Genomic DNA, 23,798 nt, shown 5'->3' on the forward strand with positions numbered 1-23,798 from the left:
GTCCCAGCTACTTGGGAGGCTGAGACAGGAGAATCGCTTGAACTGCGGAGGTTGCAGTGAGCCGAGATCACGCCACTGCACTCCAGCCTGGGAGATGGAGCAACGCTCCATCTCAAAAAAAAAAAAAAAAAAAAAAAAGGGCAAAGAACATGAATAGACACTTCTCGAAAGAAAACATACATGCAGCCAAAAAATTTATGAAAAAATGCTCAACATCATTAGTTGTTAGTGAAATGCAAATCACAACCACAATGAGATACCATCTCACACCAGTCAGAATGGTTACTAAAAATTCAAAAAATAATAGATGGTGATGAGGTTGCAAAGAAATAAAACACTTATACATCGTTGGTGGGAATGTAAATTAGTTCAGCCACTGTGGAAAGCAGCGTTGGGATTTCTCAAAGAATTTAAAATAGAACTACCATTTGACCCAGCAATCCCATTACCAGGTATATACCTAAAGGAAAACACATTATTCTACTAGGTAAACAGAATTGTAGATTCATTGCAGAACTATTCATAAAAGCAAAGGTATGAAATTATTCTAGATGCCCTTCAATGGTGGATTGGATAAAGAACATGTGGTAAAAATACACCAAGAAATACTACATAGCCATAAAAAGAATGCAATCATGTCTTTTCAACAACATAGATGCAGCTAGAGGCCATTATCTTAAATGAATTAATGTGTGATCAGAGAACTGCATACTATATGTTCTCATTTTTAAGTGGGAGCTAACATTTGGTACATAAAGGGAGGAACAATGCTACCTATTGGGTACAATGTTCACTACTTGGGTAACAGGATCATTTGTACTCCAAACCTTGGCATCACGCAATTTATCCATATAAAAAACTTGCACATGTATCTCCTGAACCTAAAAGTTGAAATTAAAAAAAAATAATAACGCAAACAGCAAAGTGCAATAAAATGAGTTATGCCTGTATGTCCCTTTAATATATTCATCATTGGCATCCCAATAAAGCTAATTTTAATCTGAATTGCAACTATGTTAAAGTCTTTGTGTTAAGGATTATATCTTCTACAAATATTGATTACCTATCATAATGACTTCCACATACACACACACACAAACTTGATATATGTTTGGAATGTCCTATTAATAGCATCAACATTAGCCATACACAACCACAACTGGAAATATATTGTTAGATACAAGTACCAGATAGTCTGTGTTTGAAAGAGACAAACTGCCATTCATGTTAATATCATACATATATAGATACATTACTTTTAAAACTGGTTATAACAATATTCCTGAAACAGTTTTTTAAATTATATAATTAGAAAATAGATCATTTTATATTTTATTGCGACTTAGATACCGGTCTATCACATCATGAGCTTGAACAAATACCAGCACCTGGGTTTGAGTCAAAAACTCTAAATTTTTTGGCATAGGACTCTAATATAGGTGTAGTTTTTTTTTTAAAAAAAAGTCTCCCAATCAATTCCTTATGTGAACACACTTCAGAAGGCCTGGCATTTAATTTACCCATTAAAAACAAAACAAAAAATAAACAAAAAATGAGACTTCTCAATTTAATTAAATTATCCAATTTAAGATTTAATTAAGTTCATTTTAAATATTTTAAAATTCAATAATAAAATACATATGAACTCAAAATTTTCCAATACTTTTCACAGATGAAACACACAGAAAATTACATTGTTTCCCAATTGTAATAAAATTAAAAGACTACGTTAGGACAGAGGTGAAGGGCCCAGTCCAGTTCCCCCAAGAGGTAAAAGAATAAAAATCTCAACATAGTTCTAACTCCCAAACACATGCATTTACAAACACTCAATAAACAAACTCATATTGAAAATGAGGTGTAAGTTTAACAGAGAAAGTAACTATGTTTTCCTTTTCCTTTTCCAAATTGAAGAGGAAACCTAGAAGTAACAATATATTTTGATGGAAAAGCAAAGGTAAGCTCTAATATTTTTTTAAAATGGCTTGTCTGTGTAAAGAATATTGGAAGTATTGAGAGACAGGACTAGCTGGATTTCCTAGGCTGACTAAGAATTCCTAAGCCTAGCTGGGGAAGGTGACTGCACCCACCTTTTAACACAGAGCTGGAAGCTCACACCTGATCAATCAGGTAGTAAAGAGGGCTCACTAAAATACAAATTAGGCTAAAAGAAGGAGGAAAAGAAATAGTCAAATCTTATATCGTCTGATAGCATGGCAGGGGGACAATGATTGAGATATAAACCCAGGCATTCGAGCAGGGAGTGGCAACTCCCTTTGGGTCCCCTCCCATTGCATGGGAACCTCCTGGGAAATCCTGTTTTCACTGTATTAAATCTTGCAACTGCACACTCTTCTGGTCCCTGTTTGTTATAGCTCAAGCTGAGCTTTCACTCACTGTCCACCACTGCTGTTTGTCGCCATCTCAGACCTGCCATTGACTCCCATCTGGGTCCAACACTGCTGTTTGCTGCTGTTATAGACCCACCATTGACTCCCACCCCTCTGGATCCGGCAGGGTGTCCGCTGTGCTCCTGATCCAGTGAGGCACCCATTTCTGCTCCCCATTGGGCTAAAGGCTGGCCATTGTTCCTGCACAGCTAAGTGCCAGGGTTCATCCCAATCAAGCTGAACACTAGTTGCTGAATTCCATGGTTCTCTTCCCTGACCCACAGCCTCTAATAAAGCCATAACACTCACTGCACGGCTCAAGATTCCATTCCTTGGAATCCGTGAAGCCAAGAACCCCAGGTCAGAGAACAAAAGGCTGGTCGCCATCTTGGGAGCAGCCCACCCCATCTTGGGAGTGGTCTGCCACCATGTTGGGAGCTCTAAGAACAAAGATTCACCGTTAAGAGTATCAGTATTCCTATTGATTAATTTCAGCATTGCAAAATTTTAAAAATTCTTTCCATATAATTAATGTTTATTTTTGGAATGTTACTAGCTAGATATTTGAGTTTAGAAGAAAAAGCTAGTTTGTAACATATTTTGTTTTATAATAATTTTTTGAAGTAAATATTCATTGTTTTTAAATACCATTGAATTTAAATTGATTTTTTTTTCCCTTGAACTAGGGAATACGACTTCCTATCTTTCATATTTCAGGAGAATCCTAAGACATAGCTAATAATGAAAGCTCATCAAAGTCGTGGTCTATGATTTAAGAGAGCATTTGATGCTCAATAACTACTGTGGAAGCAAAGTCCTGGGATTGGTTGCAGCAGTTGCTAGGATCTTGATGACAAGTTTTTGGCCTGAAAGTATGAAGAACAAAAAAAAAAAAAAAAAAAAGAAAAGAAAACATCTCTGTGGAAGTTAACTTCTGTGAGAAATGTATGGTTTGTTGGTTTTGAAAAAAAATCAGCTGTGTGCAGTGGCTCATGCCTGTAATTCCAGCCCCTTGGGAGGCCAAGGTGAGTGTATTACTTGAGCCCAGGAGCTGGACACTGAGCCTGGGAAAAAAAAAATTTTAAAAATTAGCCAGACATGGTGGTGCATGTCTGTGGTCCCTGCTTCTCAGGATGCTGCGGTGGGAGGATCGTTTGATTCCAGGAAGTTGAAGCTGCAGTGAGCTCTGATGGCACCACTGCATTCCAGCCTAGGTGACAAAGAGACATCCTGTCTCAAATAAATAAATAAATAAATAGAAGAAAAAAGAATTTACATTTAACATAGTTTCCTCCATATCTGTATGTAAAGACAATACTCTACTAAAAGGTCAGATGAGTTTAGGGGTTTTATTAGAATGTTCTCCTGATTAGAAATTGGAGGTTAAAATTTCAACATATTATGACTGTTTGTTTGAGAAACTTAAGTGTTGCTTATTTTTTTTAACCAATAATTGAAGGAAAAAGAAGAAAAGGACATACAATGTTTCTGCAGATTGCTGAACCTGAAATTGTTGCTGATTGTATTGTAAGTAGTAATAGAAAGCATAAAGATTTCAGCTGTGTTTGTTTCATCTGTGGCTTGATTACTTGGATCTCTGTTATTACCAAGAAAAATACAAGCATCTAATATGAATTTGTTGGGTAACAACTGTCTAATTGTAAAACTCTCCCAATGTTAATAATTGTGGTACTAATGTGATTTATTTGTTGTGTTGTTATTGTTGCTGGCAATATTGAATTGAGTTTCAGCAATTTGGAATAGTGCTTAAGTGGGATTTATGATTATGTCCATAAATCTGTGACCAGGGTCCTCTGAGGAACTAGGTCTACATTTTATTAGCAGACAAATAATCCCCAGAACTGAAAAACACCATGAAGCAAATGAATGTAACTGGCTTTTAAAGAACACTCCAGCAAACAGCAGCAGAATAAATACTCTTTTAAACGCACATGGAGAGTCATGAAGACAGACCATTGTCCTGGGTCAAAAACAAACCTTAACAAATGTTCTCTAACCACAGTAGAATTAAACTACCAATCAATAATAAAAAGAAAACTGAGAAATGTTCAAATACTTGGAAATGAAACAACACACTTGTAAATAAATTATGGGCCAAAGAAGTCTTTAAGACTGATGGTGAGGTGAGGAGCTTTTAGACATGGTACCTAAAGCACAACCCGTAAAAGAAAAAATAAATATATTGAGCTTCCCCAAAGTTAAAATCTTTCGTTCTGCAATAGATGCTAACAAGAGAATAAAAAGAGAGCTACAGACTGTGAGAAAATATTTTCATATCATTTATTTAACAAACAACCTGTACACTGAAATGTATAAAGAACTCTTAAAACTGAAAACATGACTCACGCCTGTTATCTTAGCAACTTGGGAGGTCAAAGTGGGAGGATAAATTAAAGCCAGGAGTTCAAGACCAGCCTGGGTAACAAAGCAAAACCCTGTCTCTTCAAATTAGCAGATTTGCTTGAGCCCAAGAAGGTCAAGGTTGCAGTGTGCTATGATTGTACCACTTCACTACAGCCTGGGTAATGAAACAAGACTCTGGCTCTTACAAAAAAAAAAAAAAAAAAAAAAAGGTTCCATAATCCCCCAAAAACACAACTCAACAATTAAAAAATCCAATTTAAAAAAAGTGGCCAAAATATTTGAGCTGACATTTCTCTAGAGTATGGATGGTACATAAGCTTCTGAAATGCTTAATGCTTAAGTTCATTAGCCATTAGGAAAATGCATATAAATACCAAAATAAGATACTTATACAAACATATGTGACTAAAAAACAAAACAACAAAAAACCTAGGAATACCAACTGAGGGTGAATATGGGGAACAATAGACATTCCCACACATTACTGAGGGCAATGCAAAAATGCAAAACGGTACAGCCACTCTGAAAAAGTTTGCCAGTTTCTTATAAAGTTAAAAATAGACCTATAATATGATCCAGCAATCAACTTACAGCATTCTAAAAGTGGACTTGACAAACTGCAGTTTGAGTTCCAAATCAAGCCCATGACCTGTTTTTGTATGGTCTGAAAGCTAAGAATATTTTTACATTTATAAATGGAAGAAGAAAAACTAGGAAAAGACAAAAGAAAAAAAAAAAAAGGAGAAAGAATATATGAGGCCTGGCAAGGTACAGTAGCTCACACCTGTAATCCTAGCACTTTGGAAGGCCAAGGAATAAGGACTGCTGGAGCTTTGTTCAAGATTAGCCTAGGCAACACAGTGAGACCTCATCTCTACAAAAAGTTAAAAAAATTAGCTTGGTGTGGTGGTACACCCTTGTAGCCCTGGCTACTCAGGAGGCTAAGATGGAAGAATTGCTTGACCAGCGAGATCAAGGCTGCAGTGAGCTGTGATTATGCCACTGCACTCCAGCCTGGGTGACAGGGCAAGACCTTTTCTAAAAATAAAAAAAAAAAAAAGAATACATGAGACCTGTCAAGAGTGAAATATTTACTATCTGATCTTAAAAAAATTTTAGATAAAAAATTTACATTCACACAAAATCCTGTACATGAATATTAATAGTGGCTATTCATAATCATCAAAATTGGACACAAATCAAATGTCCTTCAGTGGACAAATGAATAAACTATTGTAGTCCATTCTTAGAGTAGAAAACTATTCAGCAATAAAAAGAAACACTTCATTGACATAACTTTGCTTAATCTCAAAGGCATTTCCTTAAGTAAAGGAAACCAGTCTCCAAAGACTGAATACAGTATATAATTTCTTCATATGATATTCTGGAAAAGACAATAGGGATATAAAATAGATTAGTGGTTGTCAGGGATTAGAGGTATAGTGGAGAGATTGGTTACAAAGTGCTACCATAAAGGAGTCTTTTGGGGGCTATGAAATTGTTCTATATACTGGGAGAAGGTGTGTTTATGTAATTCTATACATGTGATAAAACTCAGACTGTATAACAAAATATTCCAATTTATGAAATGTGAATTTAAATATTAATAATATCAATCATAAACTCTCCTGATGAACAAGTTATTTCATACTTCTGTCATTAGGAAAGACATCATTCTATCAATCATTCTTAATGGGGGATAAGAGCAGATCTTAGGATGAAATTTAAAAAATAAAATGCTGGGAACATCATGGTCCAGCAGCACTTGTTAAATAGAAGTATGAACAGAAAAAGGTGTGTAGTGATCTGATGTCACTATGTTGCCCAGGTTTGTGTTGAATTCCTAGACTCAAGCGATCCTCCTGCCTCAGCCTTCCAAAGAGTGCTGGGTTACAGGCGTGAGTCATACTCTTGGACAAAAAACAAGTTTTGGCTGTCTGCCTTAAATAATTGAACTATGGCATTAGTTTAAAAAAGAAAATATTTATCTTCCATCTCTCTATAGAGAAACATACTATTTTGATTTTAAACCTATTTTCTATTAAACATATTTTCTTAAATATATGTTTAAGTTGTGGCATTCACCTATGTTAGACCAGATCCACAGGTTTGCGTCATTGAATAAAAAAGAACTTGGAGTGAATTTTAGGTAAAACTTCAGAAGTTGATACTCAAATACTGGCTACATAAAAACTGGTTAACCCTAAAGAAGGAGTTCCTGAAAGCGGGTACGAAGCAGTTTTCCCAAGTGCTGGCAATGTTATGTTTCTTGATGTAGGATCTTGTGACACAGAGGTGCTCATGTTGTAAAATTTGTAGAGCTGTATTATTTCTGCATTTTACTAAATAAAAAGGTATATTCTCTTTACTATTATTCAGAAGGTAGTGAGTGAAGATTCTTTTTGTGTGTAGCTGTTAAAGTTAAGACAATTTAATAAAGCTCTCCTTTCATTTAGCAATGATGAAAGGTTAAATGAAAGGCTTATACAGTCTCTGTGACAGCTGATGATGGCAAGCCCTCTGATTTCTTTGAATATGTCTCTTCCCTTGGTTTTAGAACACAACACTTTCCTTGTTCTTCTGTGTCTCTGGCTCTTTCTAGAGTTCTCTTTGACAATGCTTAGAATTTTGTTTCTACTACCTTCTTCTCACTTAGATATGATGCCCAGATAACATCATCAATATCCACAGTTTCAACTATTACCTAAATGCTGACAACTGTCAAATTTCTACCTTCTAACTAAACTCAACTGCTAGTTGTATCCTAAATGCATTTCATTTTTCCTTTACAGAAATAGAATTGCTAGCTTTGCATGTGGCCACCAAGAACAAAAATTGTGTTTTAGACTCAGTCTTCTTTGTAGATAGGCAGGGCCATGACCAAACACTGGCCCAGGGGGCTTAGGTGAACACGTCATGAGGCAACCTCTGAAACCTTTCTCAAGGGAGAGTTCACACACATTATTTGTCTTTTCTTCTTTGTCCCTGCCTGCTTCTCACTGCTTGTAACAGCTGCCACCTTCTTGGACTCAGAGGTCAAGGCCACGGGTGACAGGGCAATAAGAGATAAACAAACAAATAAAAGACTAGTTTCTCTTTAAATGAATAGTTTCCAAAACAAGTTAATTGTATCAGTGAATATCACCACTATTCACCTAAAACAGAAAGTATGGCCCATGCTATCCCTCTCCTACTACTAAATCAGGTTTATTTAATGAGTATTTCATGTATTTATCGACTATTTTCCTTTACCTCCACTTCTATTACATTTACTTATTCAGACTTACTGTTAGGTACCCACACACACTCATTTACTATTCACCCTATGATGCCAATCATCCTAGTGCCCTATATTCCCTATTCCAAACCTTATTATTTACTATTTACCAATACCCGGATTTTTACATGACATTCTTTGATCATGTAAAACCATTCTTAGGGATCAAAGCAACTATGCTTTCTCTTGTGTGTTTGCAAAATGCTGTTCCCTCTTTATGATTGGACCTCACTCCACTCTAAGGTCTGCCTAGGTGACTCCCACACATTCACAGAGAAAGAAGACAGTTCCTGCCCTCGGGGAGCAGGCAGTCCAATGCAAATGAAATGACAAGATTACAAATATGTACACTAAATGCAGAATTTAAGTAACATGAAAAGCTCCCAATATTGGCCAGGCGTGATGGCTGACGCCTGTAATCCCAACACTTTGGAGTCTGAGATGGGCAGATCACTTGAGTTCAGGAGTCTGAGACCAGCCTGGGCAACATGGTGAAACCCTGTCTCTACCAAAAAATACAAAAACTTAGCCGGATGTAGTGGCGTGAATCTGTAGTCCCACCTAATTGGGGGGCTGAGGAGGGAGGATTCTTTGAGTTCAGAGGGGTGGACATTGCTCTGAGTCAAAATTGCACCACTATACTCCAGCCCGGGTGACAGAGTGAGACCCGAACTAAAAAAACAAACAAACAAACAAAAAGTTGCAATGTCTACAAAATTTAACTAAGAAATATTCTTAATTTCTTTTTATGAAAGTTAGAGATTTATCAGATTATCAAAATTACAGTTATAAATACATGTCCTTTTATAGCTGGATAAAATCTTTTATTTAACATATCTTTATCTGTTGTTGAATAAAGGATTCTAGTTTATAGAGAAAAGTATGCTTTCCTATATTTCATGCACTGATACCTCATACCTGTCATAACCTTCTAAGCCTAAAAGCAGTTGAGTTTAAGAGGCTATTATGTTATATGGAAGCCCTGGAGACAAACATAAGCATGACTATTTTGCCATGCCAATTTTATCCGAGTCCAAATAATTACATGGGCAAACTAATAGAAGATCTTGTTTGGATAACTTTAAATTTTATAACTACTTACTAAAGTCTACTAAAGTTGGGTGTCAATTTACCGATCTCTCTTCTGGATGTGTGGTAACATTGAAGGAGAGGATTATTTGACTATGAAAAGAATAGTGAAAGGAACACCATTTTTTTTTTCTCCAAATATAGTTTAATAGTAAAAAAAAATTTTGAATTACTAATCTTCTATATAGATCAAAATAATGGCAATTTCAGTAGATTACTGTTTGCCTAGGCTAGAGATAAAAAAGTGGAATGAAGAAATGTTCTAAAATTGGATTATAATGGTAGTGTAATCATAGGCAATTACTAAAAATTATTAAATTGTATACTTAAAATGGGTGAATTTTATGGTCCATAAATTACACTTCAATTGAGTAATTTTAAAAAAGCAAAAGCAGGACTGAGTCAAGATACATGGGCTAGCAGTCACAATATTTGGAACCCATTTCTAGTTCTGCTTTTAGCCAACTATATTGACTGGACATTTTCACTTAAAATCCCTAAGATACATGAAAGAAGGAGTTTATATCCTTAAGATAAAAAAGAATAAAAAGTTGCCACTTATATTTATTTAGTTTAAAATTAAATTTATACATTAAGAACAACTTAAGACAAAAGGAAAGCAATGGCCAAAGAGTTTATGAAAACAATCTCCAATGGTTGTCTAAGAACTACAAATTCAAAGAAGAATGGAATAATTTTTTTTATTATCTAATGAGCAAAGATTCTTAAAACTGCTAATCCTGCCTGGCATGGTGGCTTATATCTGTAATCCCAGCACATTGGGAGGCTGAGGCAGGAGGACTACTTCAGTCCAGGAGTTTGAGACCAGCCTGGCCAACATGGCAAAACCTCACCTTGACAAATAATACAAAATTTAGCTGGGCATGGTGGCACGCACCTGTAGTCCCAGCTACTCCAGGGGCTAAGGTGGGAGGATTACTTCAGCTTGGGAGGTCAAGGCTGCGGTGAGCTGAGATCACGCCCCTGCACTCCAGCCTGGGTGACAGAGCCAGACCCTGTCCCCAAAAAACAGATATAAAAACAATCCTACTAATCCCCAAAGTCAGTGAGGCAATTGTCTTTACCGTTGGAGGAAATGTAAATTTGCACAACTTGTTTCTGGGATGGCAGTTTGACATTCTGAAAAAGACTGTTTTTGTCTTGTGTCTGTGCAAAAGCCATATATCTTATGGGGCTATCCAGTATGCTTTCAGAAATTTAGATATAAGGATGTTTCAAACAGAAATATTTATGGTTTAAAAAATTTTAGAAAGATATCTTTCCACATGTATGCCTTGCATTTCTCTTCCTTTTCTTTTTATTGATTTCTTATCTCTTCCTTTCTTTCTTTCCTTCTTTCTTTTCTTTCCTTCTCTCTCTCTTCCTCCTTTCTTTTGCTTGTTTATTTTTCAGCTGTGCTCTTTCGGACAATGTTGAACAGAAGTACAAAAGCTGATTAAAAATATTTTTGACCCCTTTCTCTGATAACATCTCAGGCATCATCTAAGAATAGAAAAAGAAAATACTTATTTTAATAAAATTTATATTAGAAACCCAGAGAAAACATAATATATAATAGAAAAATATCAAAAAAGTACAGGCTATGCCTGTAGCCTTTCTTCAAGATTTAAAAAAAAATCTCATATTGGGAGTTGTGATCCTTTCATTTGCTCAAAACTTGTGTATTTCTGTTCTTTGTTTTTCATTGTTCAGAACTGCTAAAGAAAGATTTTTTTCTTGGTGTTATGCTAGTCTCCAAAAACAATCTGACATGCTTTATCATTTTTAGATGCTCTTGGAAGGTTTTAATAAGATAGGAAACACTGGTTTCCTTATGAATTCACATCTTGTCAAAACAAAAAAGAAGGAAATTTCAACACCATTGGGGGTCAGAACATAATATTCTAAAATATGGTGCCTTGGAATGCTGAGTACTTTGAACTGAAGGAGATTGAGAGGGCCTCAGAAACAAGGTCCTTCTGATCTTCTCTAATCCCCTGCCCTGTGACCTGCAGCCAGGTGAGTCAAAGAAACTGAAATCCTCTCCTACATCAAACCTTGAAACCTAGAACACTCACTCACTGACCTTTTCCCTTCTCCCTGATAGACTTTCATATGACAGGTGCCCTGCCCTATATGTGGAGGGAAGAAATGCTACATACAGGGAGCAAGAAGAATCCAAAAATAAAGGCCTTGTTGAGTATCCCCACCACTTTCCATTGATTACGGTTAGATTATATTTTATTCCAATTCTATTTAGTCACATGTATTCATTTCTTTCATTCGACTTAGCATAAAATCATAAGTTTTCCCTGGGTTTTTCTCTTGCTAAGCTGTCTTTGCTGTAGAAACATCAGCCATGCCCCTTGTGATGGTTATGAAAAATGGATTATCTTTTTGCCCCTACATCATGTGCTCCTGAGTTGGTACCTCTGTCCAGCATAAACTTGGATCACGACCAGGCTCAGCTTCACCTGTGCTCCATGAGGCTCACTTCCTCACTGCACTGTCATCTTTGTTCAGATGGCACCTCACCAGTACTTCCTTGGGTAAGATCACACCCTCATCTTCACAGTCCTAATTATCATTTGGGTGCTACCTGATGGTAGAGCATAATTAAGTTGTTTCTTTATTTATTATCTATTGTCATACTAGATACACGTTCAAGTATGTATGTGACAGTTTTGCTCTTTGGTTCTCTGAACCATTCTGAGAGAAGTGTCTTGAGTAGGGTAGATGACCAATAAATATTTGCTGAATACATGAATCCTTAGATACTAAGGTGCAACTGGAGTGAGAATAGCAAGAAGAAGAATTAACTGACCCAACTCTAGGATAACATCTCATCCTAGCTGATCTAGAATAGAAGGCTGAGCCTCACCTTCACAATCTCTGATTTAGTAATTCTGAGTTAGGACCCGAGAACTTGTATTTTTAAGAAGATCTCTAGTGAACATCATGCTTTTGGTCAAGGGACCACATTTTGACAATCACTGATGTAGAAGAACACCTGGGGTTAATAACGTTTTACACCATTCAAAATTATTAGAATAATTATTGTTATTTAGAGACAGAGTCTTGCTCTGTCACCCAGACTGGAGTTCAATGGTGTGATCACGGCTCACTGCAGCCTTGAACTACTGGGCTCAGGTAATCCCCCCACTTCAGCCTCCAGAGTAACTGGCAGTAAAGGCACATAGGGCATCACGCCTAATTAATTTTTGTAGTATTTGTAGAGATGGGGTTTTGTCATGTTGCCCAGGCTGGTATCAAACTTCTAGACACGAGTGATCCTCCAGCCTTAGCCTCCCTGAGTGCTGGGATTACAGATGTGAGCCACTGTGTCCAGCAAAACTATATTTTTTAAACAAGCAAATTATTTAAATTCTTTATTAAACCAATTTCTATCTCTTCTCTTTAAGAATCAGCAATGACTTATCCAAGGTTGTAATTCTTCAGAGATACTTTCTATTGGATAACTAGTCAAAATCAATATTATACCTATAATTAGGATACTAAGTCAACTTTTAAGTATACTAGAAGTGACTATATGTAGAACGCTGCTTTTTTCTAAGGGGGAAACATTTTTATTTTGATAAATATTTAAAATGCTGTGCTAAAATGCACCTACAATTTATTCTCTTAACAATTTTAAGTGTACAATTCAGTAAGTACATTCACATTGTTGTGCAACCAATCTCCAGAATTTTTCTACCTTGCAAAATTGAAATTTTATACCCATTAAACAGTAATTCACCATTTCTCCCTCTCCAAGCTCCTGACAGCTACCATTCTACTTTCGGTTTTTATGAATTTGACCAACCTAGATACTTGGTAAAATTGGAATTATACAGTATTTTTCTTTTTGCATCTGGATTGTTTCACTTGGCATTATGTTCTCCTAGTTCATTCATGTGAATCACGTAGCACGGTTCTTTTTAAAAGTTAATAAGGTTCCATCATATGTATATATGTTTTGCTTGTCTTTTCATGCACTGATGGACATATGGGTTAATTCCACCTTTTGGCTATTACGAATAATGCTATTATGAACACGAGTGTACTAATGTCTTTTGGGGATCTTGCTTTTAATTCTTTTGGCAATATATCCTGAAGTGAGATCGCTGGATCATATGGTAATTCTATTCTTCGGTTTTTGAGGAAACTGCCATACTCTTTCCTACAGGGGCTGCACCATTTTACCTTCCCACTAACAGTGCACAAGGGCTCTAATCACTCTATATCCTAGCCAATATTTATACCCTGCACTTTTTAATAGTAGTCATAGAAAAGGGTGTGAGGTGATCTCTCACTGTGGTTTTGATGTGCATTTTCCCGGTGATTAGTGAGGTACAATGCTATTTTGTTGTTGTCGTTGAGACGGAGTCTCCCTCTGTCGCCCAGGCTGGAGTGTAGTGGGCGATCTCGGCTCACTGCAAGCTCCGCCTCGCGAGTTCACGCCATTCTCCCGCCTCAGCCTCCTGAGTAGCTGGGACTGCAGACGCCCGCCACCTCGCCCGGCTAATTTTTTGCATTTTTAGTAGAGACGGGGTTTCATTATGTTAGCCAAGATGATCTTGATTTCCTGACCTCGTGATCCGCCCGCCTCGGCCTCCCAAAGTGCTAGGATTACAGGCGTGAGCCACCGCGCCACACTGTACAATGCTATTTTTAAACTGGGTTCTGACTCAGTACAGGAGTCCTGTAGGCCAGAGAGCACATCAGGGCAGGGCCATCATCAACCAGAGCTGACCTGTCTCACGTGGGTCCTCGCTATTTCTAAAGGTTTCCACATTGTGTGATGCACATGATACCAAGCCCTCTATCTCCCATTTCCCTGAGGATTCCTTTCCTAAGTTTGATTTCCTCACAATTCACTCATTAGCAGTATTTTATCCCTTATGATTCAAATCAAAATGTCCTTTTAATTTTAGATTCTAGAATGACCTAGATGATTTTTCTTCTGTGGTCTCAGGTCACTTCACTTATAGCCTCATTTTATTGGGTCTCTTCTAGCTGTCATTTCCATCCATGTCTCCCTCAGTTGATACTACACAATTTTAAGTAGGATACAGGTATTTCTCTTCTTTCATTCTTCCAGAGTTCTATAGGTTGCTGGGTACATAGCTGAAGACAAATAGGTGTTTTAACATTTGTTACATGGTATATATTAGTGTTATACAAACCAGACATCCTAAAATTTTATTAGCTGATCTTCATGGATCCTGAGTACTGTATCCAAAATTGTACCTTATTTAATCTGAATACAAATGGAATCAGACTATTATAAAGGATGTGAAACCCAGTTTGGTAGACTAATTCCATTCAACCTGGGAACCTTTATTATTAATGTAAAATGGAGTAAAGTTAAATATGATGAATCATTTTTTATTGTTATACATTTGCTACCTATGTTTTATTTTTGTAAACGACTTTCTCAAACCCAGAGCGGAGTCAGATTACTACATTATTTTAAAATGCAGTATGCATTTGTTGGGCATTCATTGTTTCTTTTCTTGGTAACTCTAACACTCACCATCTTTACAACAGGCAAAGACGGCTATTCAAATAACATCCCTCCTGATATATCCAGGTCACAAAATAATATTTTCTCTAAGACAAACATCACATTATTATAAACTAAGTGCCAGAATATAAGAGCTATTCTAACATTGCATTCTAAAATAATTGCTTTGAATCCCAAGTGCTTAGAGAACAAGTAAATGTATCTGCCTATAATTTTCAATCAGTCACTCGATTGTTCAGAGAAGTAGTTGACAGTATAAGTACCCTGTATGTATTTTATTCAGAGGAGGGGAGAAAACAGATAATCTGAGGCTTAGGTAGGCTGACAGGTTGATTGAGAGCACCAGGGACCTTCTGCTTTTCAAACATAATTGCGATGGCTCTATTATGTAATAGCACAATGATTTTCAAAGATTATAATAAACACACGCAGTAGCAAAAATAAATAAATAAATAAAATTTAAAAACCTTCCCAGCATTCTTACCTGGAGGCAGATCCTGTATTTTGGGAATATAAAAGCACTCCCTGAAGTGCCGCAGTTTATCTACCTCATCTAGGTGGAGAGCGACCCTCTCATCCGTTGGGTGGCATTTGAGTTCAGTCGCAATGCGCTGCACTGTGTCAGCTGGCAGCTCAAGAGGTGAAGGCTCCATTACAAGTTGTTCTCTAAAACTGAAAGAGAATAATAAAACATAATCTAGCCACCATAATTTTCCTGCAGAAAATGAGCCCTTTAGGTAATACACCTTTTGTTTTCACTAAGACTCCCCTTTTCCCAACCTCAGGAATAATATACTTAACCAACCAGCGTTAAACCCCATGAATGAGTTTTTCTCATATATAAAAAGAAGGAAATAGGTCTGGTGTGGTGGCTCACGCCTGTAATCCCAGCACTTTGGGAGGCTGAGGTGGGCGGATCACTTGAGGTCAGGAATTTGAGACCAGTCTGGTCAACATGGTGAAACCTTGTCTCTACTAAAAAAATACAAAAATTAGCTGGGCTTGGTGGCAGGCACCTGTAATCCCAGCTACTTGGGAGGCTGAGGCAGGAGAATCGATTGAACCCAGGAGGCAGAGGTTGCAGTGAACTGGGATTGTACTACCGCATGCCAGCCTGGGTAACAGAGCAAGACTCTATCTCAAAAAACAAACCAAAAACAAAAAAAAAAAAAAAAGAAAAGAGAAACAAAATAATAGTAACTTGGAGATAATGAAACGACTAAATTAGATAATAGTGCTCAGGACAGAGTAAGTTCCCAGTAAATGTTAGCTCATTCCATTCTTCTTATCTAGAAACATGTACCACACTTGTGGCTTCCAAATATATATAACGTCATCACCTTTTCCTCTAGGTATCTTATGAGGAGATAATGGTAAGGATGATCTTTGTCAAAGTGTAGAAAAGCAACATCCCACTTAGCTTGTCCTTCTCCAGATCCCAGTTCCACTGTTCCACCCCCAGTTGTTCTTGGATCGTGGTTTTAAAACTATGGACATATTGAACCTGAATAAAATCCTGTTTTGTGAGTGAAAATCATATTCATGGAAAATGTAACTTTACTTAAAATGTTAGTATTTTGTTCATATGAATACCAAAGAGATTCATCCACCTGTTGCTGTTAATAATTATAAGTTTTTTCTTTTTCAACACCATATGTATTATCTTAGAACAAACAGGACTGTTTGATGTTTCTTGAAACCACATTGTATTCTGTTTAATCATCATGTGACATTTCTCACTTTCTGGAAAAGGATAAATGACAATGGAGATTTAATCACATATGTTTTAAACTTCACCCAAGCTTGTTTGTTTGTTTATATTTCTCCTAAGTTTGGTTTTTTGAAATTGAACAAAATGATATTGCAGGACATAAAATTTCTTTGGGCTAGATTTACATATAGTTTTGCTGATTTCATTTAATTTATGCATTTATTTACTCTTTCAACCAATATTTATTTGGTACCTATTATGTGGCTCCCAGCACTGGCAGGACAGCATTGTATGAGAGAGTGCATAAGTGCCAACCCTTATACAGTTTAATTTTAGCAGAAGAATAGAAAAACAATGTAGTTTCAGATTTAAGAGCTATGAGGAAACAGCAGAGTAATGGGACAGAGTCACTGGAGTGTGGAAGAGCTACCTTAAAGGGTCTTGTTTATCCTTCTGAGAAAGTGATAGATGAGCATTTCTACATCATGTGAAGACCTGGACCTGGAGGAAGCTGGCAACAAGTGCAAAGGTCCTGGGGTGGAAATGGGCTTGGCTTGTTCAACTAAACGCATTAAGGAGGGAAAAAGAGGGAAGGAGGAATGAGAAACTGTGAAATGCAAAAAGCAAAGGCAGAAGGTAGTCACCAAGAAATTTGGGAGCCAGAAAGAAATTTGAAATTTTATAAGTTTAATGGGAAACCATTGGGGAGTTTTGAGGAGAAAAGTAATGTGATATAATTTTACATTAAATAATAATCACTTTGCTCCATAATGAGTTATTAAAACAATGAGATACCATCTCACACCAGTTGGAATCGCAATCATTAAAAAGTCAGGAAACAACAGCTGCTGGAGAGGATGTGGAGAAACAGGAATGCTTTTACACTGTTGGTGGGAGTGTAAACTAATTCAACCATTGTGGAAGACAGTGTGGTGATTCTTCAAGGATCTAGAACCAGAAATACCATTTGACCCAGCCATCCCATTACTGGGTATATACCCAAAGGATTATAAATCATTCTACTATAAAGACACATGCACATGTATGTTTATTGCAGCACTATTCACAATAGCAAAGACCTGGAACCAACCCAAATGTCCATCAATGATAGACTGGATTAAGAAAATGTGGCACATATACACCATGGAATACTATGCAACCATAAAAAAGGATGAGTTCATGCCCTTTGTAGTGACATGGATGAAGCTGGAAACCATCATTCTGAGAAAACTATTGCAAGGACAGAAAACCAAACACTGCATGTTCTTATTCATAGGTGGGAATTGAACAATGAGAACACTTGGACACAGGGTGGAGAACATCACACACCGGGGCCTGTCGTGGGGTGAGGGGATGGGGGAGGGAGAGCATTAGGAGGTATACCTAATGTAATGACGAGTTAATGGGTGCAGCAAACCAACACGGCACACGTATACATATGTAACAAACCTGCATGTTGTGCACATGTACCCTAGAACTTAAAGTATAATTTAAAAAAAAATTTAAAAAAAGAGTTGAAAAGGTAGACCAATTAAGGTTACACAGTAGTTCAGGAGATAAACGGCGGTGAATTAAATTTGGTGATGAGGGCAAAGGTAGAGGGAAGAGTGTGGATTTATGATATATTTTGGAGAAAAAGTAGATAGGACTGGTGGATAGATGATTTCTAGTGAGGACAGGAAAGAAACTTTCTTTTAGCTTTGGGGTATGGGTAAATATGTGAAATATGATGAAATAAAAATACCTGAGGAAGAAACATTTTGAGGAGGGAAATTGGAATTCAGTTTAGTGGACTGGTTTTGGTGGTTCATGCCTGGTACACCAGCACTGGAAGGCCAAGGCAGGGGATTGCTTGAAGCCATGAGAGTGAGACCAGCCTGGGAAATGTAGCAAGACCTCATTGCTACACACACACACACACACACACACACAAAGCCAGATGTGCTGGCACTGGCACGCACCTGTGGTCCTAGCTACTGAGGAGGATGAGGTAGGAGACAAGGAGTTTGAGGTTGCACTGAGCTAATTGCACCACTGCACTCCATCCTGGGCAATAGATCATGGCTGTTTTTTTAAAAAAATTCTATTTAGGATATATTAAGTTTCAAATAAGTATTGAACATGCAGGTAGAAATGTCAAGCTGGTCATTGGATATTTGAGTCTATAACTTAGGAGAATATTGGATCACAAGATATGTTTAATATTTTTCAATTCAGACTGTACTTAATGCCTAGAATCCCTGGGGGCCAAAACTAACACAGAACTGAAGCTCTAGAATTCAATTCAATCTCCATTCTTCTGCCTCCCTTCCTCTTTTACCTTAACTAACATACACAGTGTTTGGTAATAAAGAGGTGCGTATCTGAGTGTTACATAATGCCAGTAAAACAGACATTATTCTTGCACTCTCTATTTTCATTCTTATACTTTTTGGGCTTCTTCTTTTCTCAATTGTCATGGTCTCCACTGATAAGCCATTCTTTATATTCCTAGACAAAGATACCAAGCTTCACCATTGCATGTTTTTTACTTTGATATCAGTCGTGACTCCTAACTGTTTCAATCCATGGTTCTGTACAAAAGTGTAGGATTTTAGCATCGATAGATGGTGCTTTCAATATCTGACCATAAGTATTATTTGTCCTCCACATGAAATTTTCTATTTCTGTGATTTTTCTCATGCCATTTCCTTTGCCTAAAACGTTTTGCTCCCCTTCAACTTGTTTGGATTCTAGCCAACCTTCAAAGACCTAGCTCTAATGCTTTTTTCAAGAGGCCTCTTACGATGTCTCAGGCAAAAGTAGCCTGTCTTCCTCTGAACACCAATAACAAGAGCACACTTATGTACTTTACTTATGAGAATAATGCATTCGAAGCATATGAGAAATACATCAAATCTATTGAGGAGTGAAAATGGAACCCCTAAATAAACTAGTATGAAATACTACAACCCCCCCCGAAAAAAAAAAGACAATAATACATTCTACCAGGTACTATATTTATTTGGACATATGTATGGTTAGGAAAGATAAAAAACATTTACTATGCCTAAAACTTGATTCTAAATGGCTCCCCACCTATAGATTTCTGATGAAGGAACCTGCATTTTGAAGAGACATCACTGTGTCTCTACCACTTGGCGTTATCAATTGCCTGGTCATAGTTTATTAGATCTCTGTTGGACACTTACCCACTAAAGACAATATAGTTTCACCAAAAATCTGTGAATTATTTGCTGTAAAAGATCTAACCAAACAGTGGTGATGTTTAGCTGAGCATATAATCAAATTCTTTCAGGAATCTGAGCTGCGGGATGTGCTTATTCATTCAGTTAGGTACAGGAGCTGGAATTTAAAATAATCATAGATAGAAGCTATGAAATGCTAGGGTCTAGGAGGAATACTGTCATGGAATGACTCATTTTTCAAAGTAAAACAGAACCACTGATTGTTAAAGCATGAAAAGCATGAAGTGATTCGAGCAGCAAGTAAGAGTCACTTAGTTACACAATGGCCAGGGATTGAGCAGCTATGTCTCCTGAAAAGGTGACAGGACAAGCCCATCTTGAGAATCACTGAATCCTTCATGCAACATGCTATGTGCAAGGCTCTAGGGGATCCATCTTCTTGGCTATTCCTAAAATTCCATGAGATGTTTTTCTTCCTTACTATCAAATTAGTCTTACTACAAACATGTTACTTATGGTAGCTGGACTGAGTTGCTGTTCTATCCTATTGAACTGAACTGCACCTTGGGGCCTGAATCATGTTTAATTCATCTTTATAGACACCTCATTTAGACAGAGTACCCCTGCTGCCAAAGTGGCAGTTCGAGAGAGTAAACAATTGGTTGATGAATTATTTGGCATAATGACATATTACTAGGAGGACACCCTCTCTCATTCTGACCATATGAGAAAGACTTAGACAAATATTTCTAATGAAATTCAGAATCGAGAGAGTTTGCCTTATATTTGAGACTTTCTTTGGGAGGTCAGCCCTTTGAGTTCCTTGGAGGTGACTTTAAACTCTAAGTGGGGTTACTTAAAGAGATTAGTTTGTTACCAACAGATTCTGAATAAATTTCAACTTTCCTTATTTTAAAAATGATACTCATTAGCGTCATTCTATCTGTATCTTATTTAATCCTTGTAATAATCCTGAGGCATCAGAATCCTTTTCCTCCATATCAAGACGAAACCCTGGCACAGACAGAGTAGAAACAACAATGGACTAAAAGGATAGCAGAGTGCACAGTAGGGTACTTAACCATGCCTGAGATGCTGAGTCCATTGTGCTGGCCTTCGGTAAAGCCCATGAATGGAACGCACAGAGCACAATTCCTCATCGGAGCCTTGAACCTCTCACTTGATTTTTCCTTGCATGTTGCTTCCTGATGTGTGTGTGTATATGTGTGTGTATTTCTTCAGCTCATTCCCTTTTTCTTTGGCTTCTTTTTTCAGTCCTACACTCAAGCCGCAAAGGACCACAAGTTATGTATGAATTGATTTACCCTTTTTAATCCATCCTTCCCAGTCCAGTTTCAGCCAGGCAAAAGTTAAAGTGTCTGGTTCCGCTCCTGGGCCTGTCACGTCTGGGGTACCTTGAGGTACTTCATGGGCATAGTCTTCCAAATGACTGCACCCTGCCCTACTCCACCACTGTGCATAACTTCGCATAGACTCAAATACAGTCTTTAGTTCCCAGGATAGCACAGTGCACTCACTCTAAGGATGCAATTTATTCACTCATACTAATTGCTGCTTAATTCTGCACTCACCCCAGCGGCTAAGACAATTAGTGTTCACAAGCCATAATGTTATGCCACGTTTAGTTTGCAAATAAAGTGACATACTCATATTTTGAAATGAAGAAATTAAATCCAAACTCTTAAAAACTTCAACTTTTACATATTTTACAAATTTTCAAATTTTACATATTTAATGTTAATTTTATCAAGAGGAGTGACATGCATACCATATGGTCTCAGGCAAGTCACCTAACTGCTCTGTATGTCAATGTTATTTAAAGTTAAATTTTACTTTCTTCAAAGGATTATGGTTAAACTCAAGTGACATTAGGTCCTTTATAAAAAGATAAAAGATAGTTCGTAATTTTTTTTAAATTATCAATACCTTCTGATGGACAGCACCAATGTGCCTTCAATTTAGGTTTGGAAATTGTGCTTTTACAGTTTTATTTAGACAGTTACAACTTTAAAGTAAAAAGCTAGTATAATAATTAAAAACTTATTGATTTTAAGAAAATAACAGGCCGGGCGCGGTGGCTCAAGCCTGTAATCCCAGCACTTTGGGAGGCCGAGACGGGCGGATCACGAGGTCAGGAGATCGAGACCATCCTGTCTAACACGGTGAAACCCCGTCTCTACTAAAAATACAAAAACTAGCCGGCGAGATGGCGGGCGCCTGTAGTCCCAGCTACTCGGGAGGCTGAGGCAGGAGAATGGCGTAAACCCGGGAGGCGGAGCTTGCAGTGAGCTGAGATCGCGCCACTGCACTCCAGCCTGGGCGGCAAAGCGAGACTCCGTCTCAAAAAAAAAAAAAAAAAAAAAAAAAAAAAAAAAAAAAAAAAAAAAAAGAAAATAACAGAATTTAGAATCTCCTAGTCACCAGTGATTTAGGGCTAAATAGTTAAATGAATGACCGTGAGTATCCAATAGTTAATCTTTACACAGCTTCACATTCATGCCTGAAATAAGCAAATTGTACAAAGGAGTTCAAAGTTTAGAACCTCACTTAAAAATATGTCGAGAAAGTGTGTAGTTTTCATTAATAAAGAAAAAAGGAAAAACAATATGCATAATTCAGCAAGATTCTTTAGGCATATCATTGAGAAATGGGTAACATTACTGTGTTACAAGTGTATATTTCATATCTAGGATATGAATTACTTTCTGAACACATTAATAAAATCAATACATTTGCTTCAGTGTTACTATTAAATAACACCCAATTGGCCTCAAAATAAAAGCAGAAAGGAAAAAAGAAAATCTAGTATATTTTTAAAAAGTGTATCAACTTTCTCTTCTTAGGTTTCATAAAATGAAAGGGGAAGAAACTCTGTTCAAGAATAGGCATTTTCACTTCTCTAAATATTTAGTATGACTACTAGCAGCATAAGACAATTAAAGTTACCAGAAAACAATAGACTTAAAATCTGTTTAAGAATATCTTTCCCTCATCTGGAGTTTGACCTAATCTTGCCGTTTAAACTCAAATAAGAACAGGACTAACTTTGGTTTGTCAAATGTAACCACATTCAGTGCACTATGGACATCAGTTATTTTCCATTACATTAGTAAAGATCTCTTCATTTAACCCATTTCTAAAGGCGGGGCCTTTAGGAAGTTCATACCATTTTTATTTACAAAAATAATATGAAAAAAAAAGAAGACAGCAGCAGCAAAAAAAAAAAAAAAAACCTCTAAAACACTATGACAAGGATTCTAGCTGACAGAAGTTTCATTTGGAAAAAACATGGAGTAAACATTAGGGTAGAGAGTTTTTATCAGTGCCTCAAGCTTACCAGCTAGGATTCCAATGGGGTGCTTGGCTCCCAGAATCTGTCGAGGAAGCTCTCAAGAATTCCTTGCAAATGTACAGGCCAGATCTTAGAGTAAGAAATTCAAAGAACTGCTCAGACTCCACCCAGTGGAGAATTTATAAACATACTTGTACTTTACTTCCTCTCCCCTAACCAATCTGTAACCTCCAGCCACTGTCAGAAATTTAAGCAACATATGCTCCTGCCCCCCATTTCAAATGCCAGAGCCTCCAGTGAGGCTTCTTTCCAGAAGCAACTTTGCTCTTCAAACTCAGGTAAACACGCACTTGTCCTTTAACTATATAAATCTCTGACCCCTGAATTGATGAGTTTGTCCTAGAGCTAAATTCCAAATTTTGCCTTAATTCTTCAGTTTGAGCTCTGGATTTTTGAGACAGTACCCTCCGTCAAATACACTGAGAATTTTCAGCCTAATGGCCGAATCTATGACATTTAATGGGTACACTTTTTAGTCAAAAATTTAAAATAGGCTCTCAATTCCAGAATACATTCTATTGCCTAACATGTGAGTTTAAAAAACAAAAACAAACAAACAAAAAAATCTCGGTAATAAATCTGGACAGTTAACAAGACAATCAAGGAAGAAAGAAGATCTGAAGATTCAAGTGGAAACTAGCCTGGCAAACTTCATTAATGCAAATTGTTCATTTAAGTCTGTGAACTGTCTTTTGTTCTATTTTGACTACCTCTTTAGGCTTATTCCTGAGCTTGGGTCTTTTGATGAATATCCTTGTAGTTATAAAAACTAAGAGCAAAGACTTTCGATGTTTGGACTAAGGATGAAGACTGTGCCTGAATAATTGAATGACTTATGCACACCTATGCTTTGTTTAG

At 37.1% G+C, this 23,798-nt stretch overlaps 1 protein-coding gene across 11 annotated transcripts in view; it reads right to left on the bottom strand.

The window, feature by feature from the left end:
* KYNU (kynureninase) overlaps positions 1-23,798 on the bottom strand; it is a 163,449-nt gene that overhangs the window by 129,914 nt on the left and 9,737 nt on the right. For 4 of the 11 annotated variants that reach the window (XM_033231623.1, XM_033231620.1, XM_033231621.1 and 1 more), the window contains one exon: positions 15,153-15,340. In XM_033231623.1, the coding sequence (XP_033087514.1) occupies positions 15,153-15,321 (169 nt within the window). In that variant the 5' untranslated portion in view covers positions 15,322-15,340. Of the gene's footprint in view, positions 1-15,152; positions 15,341-20,649; positions 20,836-22,925; positions 23,163-23,798 lie in introns of those variants that run through there. The other 7 variants (XM_033231618.1, XM_033231628.1, XR_004441791.1 and 4 more) reach the window with 6 other exon arrangements.

This window comes from Trachypithecus francoisi, unplaced genomic scaffold (assembly GCF_009764315.1).
Source record: "Trachypithecus francoisi isolate TF-2019V2 unplaced genomic scaffold, Tfra_2.0 Lachesis_group13, whole genome shotgun sequence".
Classification (NCBI taxonomy): Eukaryota; Metazoa; Chordata; class Mammalia; order Primates; family Cercopithecidae; genus Trachypithecus; species Trachypithecus francoisi.